Source organism: Nyctibius grandis, chromosome Z (assembly GCF_013368605.1).
Source record: "Nyctibius grandis isolate bNycGra1 chromosome Z, bNycGra1.pri, whole genome shotgun sequence".
In the NCBI taxonomy this organism is placed as follows: Eukaryota; Metazoa; Chordata; class Aves; order Nyctibiiformes; family Nyctibiidae; genus Nyctibius; species Nyctibius grandis.
Window position 1 is genome coordinate 78,068,937 of NC_090695.1, and position 7,412 is coordinate 78,076,348.

Below are 7,412 nucleotides of genomic sequence, written 5' to 3' on the forward strand. Positions count from 1 at the left end.
GAATGCACCTGCAGGTTTCCTGGTGCCGGTACTGTCCCCCCACGGCGGTTTTAGCATCCTGCAGCAGGTGAGGTGAGGGGCAGGACAGGCACAAGCCAACCTGCGAGAGGGGAGAGAGGCCAGAGCAGAGCTCAGCCTCAGCCAGCGCGTCGGCTCCTGAGCAGCTCCTGCAAACCTCGTACCGCGGTGCTGCGCTGCGATAACAGCCGAGAGCTCGGTGTCCTCCTGCTTTTGTACTGCTCCCTGGTTCGGCAGTGTGGGTTTTCTGTGAGAACAGAAGGGAAGTAAGAGTGCTGCTGCTTTAAAGCGTACGGTCTGGGGACAGGATTACACCGTCGCGGGGAGGAGTTTTCAGGGAGGAAGGCACCGGGCAGCTCATAAATATCTCGGGCTGAGGCTGCTGCTGGCCCATCTGCCTGTGAACGCGCCGGTGAAGGGCAGCGTTCCTGCTCGTCTTGCAATGCAGCATGGCTGATGTGTTTGTGCAGAGCAAAATCAGGGAGGGCAAAGTAACCCTGTTCGTAAAGAGGGGCTGCCCTTACTGCAGGAACGCCGTGGAGATGCTCAAGAGATACAGCTTCGTGCCGGGATGCCTGCAGGTGTTTGATATTACTGGGTTGGAGGACGCCCAGGATTACTTGCAGCAAACAACAGGGCAAAGAACCGTAAGTTCTCGCGCTCTTAGTTCGGAATTTGCTGATCCTTTGTCCCAGCTGTTGCAGAGGCTGAAGCGCGCTCTCGTTCCCAATGCTTCCTGTGCCGGATCACGGGGAGATGCTGCACCCCTTTCCCTTTTCAGACATGCTCCTTGTTTCCATCGCTCTGCTCCTCCTGAGGCTGCCGCCACCGCAGGGACCCGCGCTGCCGTGCCGGGGCGTGCAGCCGGCTCCCGGTCGCGGGGAGCGGGTGGGCGCAGAGCCCCGCGCAGCCGCGGCACCTCCTGGGATGTGTTTCCCCTCCTCTAAACCCCTTTGCTGCTGTGACATGCAGAAGCCCGGGAAAAGCCTGACGTTAAGGCTGGCCAGGTTCGTGACTCCGCTGGCTGAAGAAGGGCTGGCGGAGAGGGGCACCTTCGTGTTTCTAGCGCTGTGAGCCGAGGCTCCGTCATAGATCTTCCCACGACGCTGCCCGAGGCAGCACGCATTTGCAGGGAGCAGGAACACGGAGCTGCGAGCTTGTCTGGGTTTGGCACCTGCTTTCCCCTCTGACTCCAAGGGAAGAAGCGTTTTGATTTGCATCCTTGCAGCTGGCCCTAAAGTAGATGCCACGCTTACAAAACTTAGCAGCGTTTCCTTTTGAAGCTTAATTAAATAATGAGACCTGTCTTAGGGAGCAGCATTCTGTGCTCGAGTTCCAGGAGGTGACTTCCTCAGGAGCGCTGTCACACAGGGCAGGCAGTTCGTCCTTCACTGTTAGTTACAGCTCTGCGCAATGAACGCGCCTTTTTTTCCCTCCCCGATCTACCTTAGTGATACAAAGCCCAGCAGCTTCCCTGAAGTGAAGCAGAAGGGAAACACTGAGGACCCGCTCTCCCCTCTGCCGGGGCTTCGGGGGTTCCTGTGCCGGGTGCGCGTCCGGACATGTGGCTGGACTCAGATCAGGGACAATCCAGACTTCTGCTTTCGGGACAGCGGGATGGCCAGCTGGCCCCGAGGAGAGAGCGTCCCTGTGTCTGTCCCGCGGGGGTGATGGCAAAGCGCTGGCACTACCTCTGCCCGTACCGCCTGTAACGCCTTTGCTCTCGCAGTCAAGCCTAGTTCCTGCCTTGTGTCTGACCCTGCCTGCTCGATTTTAGCCTTTTAGTGGTGGCAGAGGGGACCTTATTTCTTGCCTGACTGCCTGTCCCCATCCTGAGTTTGGGAACGGGGCAGCAGCACACGGGCACGTCTGGATTCACCCACCCCTCCAAGGCAGACAGCCCAGGAGGGAGGTCTTGCATGGCTGCAGGGGAGGCAGCCTTGAGCCTTTGCTGGTCCATCACGGAGCAGGTCACCAGCTAGGTGCTGGAGCCCAGCCTCACCCCCGGTTGTGGTGGGTGGTTTGTGCGGGGGATGCGGGCAAGACCATTAAGGCCTTTGCTCCCTGGGGGCTGTCGGACCGTTAATCTGCATCTCCTGCATGATGCCTCGCCTGGCCCCAGCCTGGCACCGTGATCACGGAATCATCAAATAGTTTGGGTTGGAAGGGACCTTTAAAGGTCAGCTAGTCCAAGCCCCTGCAATGAGCAGGGACATCTTCAACTAGGTCAGGTTGTTCAGAGCCCCGTCCAACCTGACCCGGATGATCCCATTAACAGCCTGGCTGCTCCTCGTAAGTCACACAGGCCCACGCGAGGCACCTCGCTCAGCTTCCTGGGGAGAGCACGCAACACCCAAGCACCCTGAAGATCAGCCCTTGGGCTCCGAGAGCACCCAGGTACCCTTTTTCCACACCGATTGCCAATAAATACCTTCTATGTTTCTTCCCTCAGCCCCAGCCCTCTGTAGCACTGGACCTTTCGGGAAAGCCTTGTTGATCCAGTTATGTCTCTCCTAGTCCCTACCCGCCGTGCCGTTTCTGAGCTCTGCGACACGCTGCCGTGTGCCGGTGGCCGTCCCTGGCGACCCCAGGACGCCTGGCAGCCCTACAGCCGAGCATCCCCGGAATCACAGCGGCAGAGTTGAGCAGTGCTGGGAACTGCAACCTATGCCAAAAGCAGAAGTGTGTTCCCAGCAGCGGGGGAATTTGGGAGGGAAGAAGGGAGAGAGGGAGAGGATGGCCAGCTGTGTTAATGGAGCAATCTAAGGAAAGCAGAGACTGATTTCCCAGCAGAAGGGGGATTGATAGGATCAGCAGCCAGAAAAGCCACCGAAAGTGGAAGCACACTTCCAGGCTGAAGAACAGCGTGAGGGCTGTCGGGGAGAGTCAGTTACTGAAAGCAGCAGGTAATTTCCCAGCAGTCGAGGGACGGGGGAGCGGGACGGCTGGCATTAGGGGGGACAAACGGGTGCTGCCGAGGAGAGGGTGGCAGAAGAAGGCTTGTCTTGGCTGCTGCTGCTGTGGGGGGGATTTGCCGTAACGAAAAGCTTTGCTCGCCAGGCTGGCCACGCAGGAGGAAGAACAAACTCCCCCGCGCTCCCTTCCAGGCTCTCTCCTTGCCCGCTCCCACCAGCGCTGCGTGACCCCCCTCGCCCACCCAGCCGGGGGAACGCCCCGGCCTTTGCCTGGGCTGGCTCCCCCCGCACGCCTCCGCGGGGACGCGCCCGCCCGAGGCACCGCGGTGCGGGCGGGCTCCCTGCCGCAGCCCGCGCTGGCAGCGGGTCCCCGGGGCACCGGGACGCGCCGCGGCGGGGCCCTGCGGGCGCGGACACGGAGCACGGCTGCTCTGCGCCCTCGGGGGGGCACGGGGCAGGCGGCTGGGAGGGGACCGAGCCCGGCCATCGCCCCGCTGCAGGGCGGGCAAAGGGGAGCGTGCGGGTGGGAGGGGGGCTGGGGGAGGAGGGAGCAGGGGCGGCTCAGGGGACAGTCGCCGACAAGGGGCCGGGAGGGGCCGGAGCAGAGCCGGCTGAGGTGAACAGACCCGGGGGAAGAGCGGCAGGGAAAGGCGGAGGATAAACCGAAAGGCTGTGGGTGGGCCAGCGTGGCCCCGGGCTGCCGTCGCCGGCCGGTCCCGGGGCGGGGAGCGCATCGCGCGAGCGACGGGAGATAGCGCGGGGCAGCGCCGTGCGCCCGCACGGGTGCCCAGGGAGGGCGGCGGGGGTCACGGGGGGTCCCTCCTCCCAAAGCTCGACCTGCCCGTGGCTGCGCAGGAGCAGGGCACGGGGCCGTCCCAGCTGCCGGCTCTGCGCTTCACCCTCAGCATTTTGTGCTGCTTTTGCCCGTGTCTCTGCTCCTGGCCCCTCGAGCCGTTGCCCCCCCAACAATTTCACTTCTGCCCGTGCTGGCATTGCGTTTTGTCTTCCCTGGCTTTAGCCGGGGCGCTTTTCCCAGCCCGACAGTGATTTTCACTTCCCTCTGCAGGAGGTGCACACGCGTGCCTTCAGGAAGTCCCACAGCTGGGCTGCAGTAATTGCTCCTCGTCTTCTGGGGGGATTTTTTCCTGCGTTTTTGAAATCTGGCTCTGCACTCTCTCTCCTGGCCACACTGGCTGAGCTTCTGCAGGGTCTGAACCTGCTGTTGCAGAGAAGAATTCAGCCAACGCCAAACGGGGGAAGTGAAAGAAAGGGCAGGACGTGCTAAGAAGGGACCGGCACAGGCAGGAGAGTAGCAGAAGGTCAGGGCTGTGGAGCAGGGGGAGGACAAAAGGCCAGAACAAGGGTACTTGGAGAAGGGGTTGTGCCAGAAATGTCAGTGTGCTGTGCCAAGTGACTGATAGTAGTGGTGGCCACCGGGCCATCACACCCTGAAGTCTGCTTCCCAGACAAATCCTCTCCGCGCTCTTCCCCCTCGGCAGCCCAGCTCTACTGATCAATCCGTGGTGGTGTTCTGTGCCCAGGTCCCTCACGTGTTCATGGGGAGACACTGCCTCGGAGGATTATCCGACCTGGAGAACATCGAGTGGAAGCTCCCCGAAATGCTGCGGCGGCTCGGTGTCCTGCAGTAGCTGAATGGTAAGTCCTGGAGACTTGATGGAGCCGTGCTGGGTGCCGTTACACAACAGCAAAGTGTGAACTCGTTTCTGGGATTCCCAGTTGCAGTACACACACACATGGTGATTTTATTCCTGTGTACTTGAAAGAAATGTGACCAAAGTCCCTGACAACACACATCCCAGTTGCCAGCCTCTGCCTGGGATCTAGACTAAGTGCTTCAGCTCGCAGATCTTTCTTTCCTTTTTTTCCCCCCCATGTCAGAAGATGGAGGCTGTTGCTCTAAAACAAAGTCTCTGAAGTTTCAGCCTGACTGCTCGTAGAAGGTGGGCTTTTGTTATCTTGTAATTGCCTTTAAAAAACATCTGGACACTGTGCAAAGAACCCACTGCACTTTTCTGCTAGTGGGGAGTGTGGTGACCCTCAGCAGGACTTTCTGAGGTGCTTGCACGCAGGCGTGGAGAAATGCTGCAGCAGGGAACCAGTCAGACAGAGTACGTGGAGACGGATGAAGTTTGTGCAGGTCCCATACGTGCCTGCAGTCTCTTCTGCCCAGGGAAACGGCCTACGGAAGATGAGCAGAGCAGGGAAGAGCTATTCAATGTTTAGGCTGAGGTAGCTTAGGGCCTTGGGTTGCAAGAGCACTGGAGAGGGCTTCTGGGACTAATTGCTGGCGAATAAGAGGAGAACGTCAGAATGGGTGAGGTCGGAGGAGACCTCCGGGGTCTCTCGTCGAAGCCCTTGCTCCCAGCAGGGTCAGCTCTGGGGTCAGACCAGGTTGCTCAGGGCTTGACCCAGCCAGGTCTTGGAAAACCTTCAAGGACAGAGTCTGCACAGCCTCTCTGGGAACGTTTCGCTCTCCAAATGGGCAAAACCTCTTCCCTTACACACCCGCTGTCTCTTGCCCTCCCGCCACGCACCACCACGTAGGAGCACTCCTGTGGACGCAGCCCAGGGTGCTGGTGGCCCTCCTTGCTGCCAGGGCACGCTGCCGGCAGCCGTTCACTTCCCTGGCTGCCGAGACCCCGGCCACATTTTACAGAGCTGCTCTGCAGCCGGTCAGCCCCAGCCCGTGTCACCCAATGGGGCTGTTCCTGCCAGGCAAAGCTCACCTCTGGCTGAGTTTCAGAAGGTTCCTGCCCACCCTTTCCACCACCCTACCTAGGTCCTGGGCAACGGTTCCCAATCCCTCCTGTGCAGCCCGTCCCAGCTCCCACCTCCCGGGTGCTGCCCTTCTGCCTTGGAGCCCAGCGGTGCATCCCTCCCTCAGCCACGACGCTCTCCTGATGCAGCTGCTTGTTTTTGGGAGTCTCACGGTTTGGACAGATCGCTTGGGGAGGAGAAGGTTAGAGGAGAGGGCTGATGAGACTAAAATCCATGTCTGTGGTAGCAGAAAGGCACAGCAGAAACAGAGCAACACCCTGAAGGAGCTGAGCAGCAGCAACAGCAGATGAAGGGCAGGAGGAGGCAGCCACTGCACTGGACCGTCTCTGGTCCTCACTGCACCGAAGGGCAGGTGCAGGAACGGGGGCAAGGAGGGAGTCGGGTCTTTGGGGAAGTCTCAGATACTCGGCTTTTTGCAGAACAGGAGGACGAGGCGCCAGGGCAGCCAGCCCCGCAGGAGGGAGGCAGGCGGAGGGTCCTGCCCCAGCAAGTGGTTCAGGGACACCCGTGACGTGGCCATAGCTGCCTTTGAGTGGGGCAGGAGTGGCAATGGGCTGTGGGTGGGCTTTTAGGGACATCGCGAGGGACAAGGCCCACGCTAAGAGTGACAGCCGAGACACACGACAATGTGTGCGCTGCGCTAATCCCAGCGCAAGGAGGGAACCCCGGCTGCTCCGCTGCAGCTCATGGAGGAAGGCAGATGCAGACGGGGCCCGCTGCTCTCATCGCCAAGCATCCCTTCAGCAACCCGCTGGGCCACGTAGAATATTTTTGTTTAACTTCTGTTCCCCTTCTTCTGAAGCCCGGGTGCAGTGACTGTACAAACAGACACGGGCGTGTTTGCGGGTGCGGCTGTGCACAAGTCAACTCCCGTGTGTGCTACACGATAAGGAGCATGGGACCACACAGGAGCCTGAGTCAAACACACACGCGCTCGCGTGGCTGAGTACGTGACTGTACAGGGTCGGAGGTCCTGGCTTTCTGTACCGAACAGAACTTACTCGTTTGGTAAGACGGTTGTTAGCCAAGAGGGCTGGGCTGGTGTGTGTTATATGTAGCGTGTGTGTACGCACAAACACGCGTGCATGTGTGCAGACACAGACGTGTATCTGCATAGAAGTGAAAGACCCAGGTGTGTATACACATGTAAAAGCACTACTTAAAAGCTCTCCAAAGTCTGTTCTATGACAGCATCGCATTAATCAAGCAGTTCCTAACAGCAGTGATCTCTGCCCTCCACGTCTGCTGTTTCTGCTTTCAGGAGAAAGGTGGCCGGGAGCTACGACCTCCTCGTTCTGACACACGCGCTTCTTGGAGCACGTTCCTTGCGACCTCCTTCTGCGGGATCAAATGCACCTTTTGGGAAACGCAGCTTCTTTTCCTGTCGTGGATCAGTGCTTCGACATGTTAACATCTCTTCATCCTTTCTGTAGCTCTGGAAAGAAGTCCAGAACATGATGTGATGCAGCCCAATAAAACACGCTTGCTCCACGTGGCTGCGTTCCGCGTTGTGGTTCTTCTTCTGCAGACCCATTCACGCACTCACCCTAAATGCCTCTTTTCTCTCTACTCTGTTTCCTGCCCGTTCTCCCAAGTGACCCGCTGGCGATTCTCGATGTTGTCCGTGTCCTGTCAGACACGCCATTGCCACGGTCCGGGCTGGAGGTGTGCCCAGCCTGC

At 59.6% G+C, this 7,412-nt stretch overlaps 1 protein-coding gene across 1 annotated transcript; it reads left to right on the forward strand.

Moving 5' to 3' along the window:
• The first annotated feature begins 467 nt into the window (after positions 1-467).
• GLRX (glutaredoxin) lies at positions 468-7,159 on the forward strand. The gene is made up of 3 exons (XM_068423909.1): positions 468-665; positions 4,475-4,589; positions 6,994-7,159. Exons 1-2 carry the CDS (start codon positions 468-470, stop codon positions 4,580-4,582), a joined length of 306 nt encoding a protein of 101 aa, XP_068280010.1. The 3' UTR covers positions 4,583-4,589; positions 6,994-7,159.
• The last annotated feature ends 253 nt before the right edge of the window (positions 7,160-7,412 follow it).

Coding starts and splice junctions, on each gene's coding strand:
- GLRX (XM_068423909.1), top strand. CDS start 468: ATGGCTGATGTGTTTGTGCAGAGCAAAATCAGGGAGGGCAAAGTAACC. Junction 666..4,474: donor AAACAACAGGGCAAAGAACC/GTAAGTTCTCGC, acceptor TTCTGTGCCCAG/GTCCCTCACGTGTTCATGGG.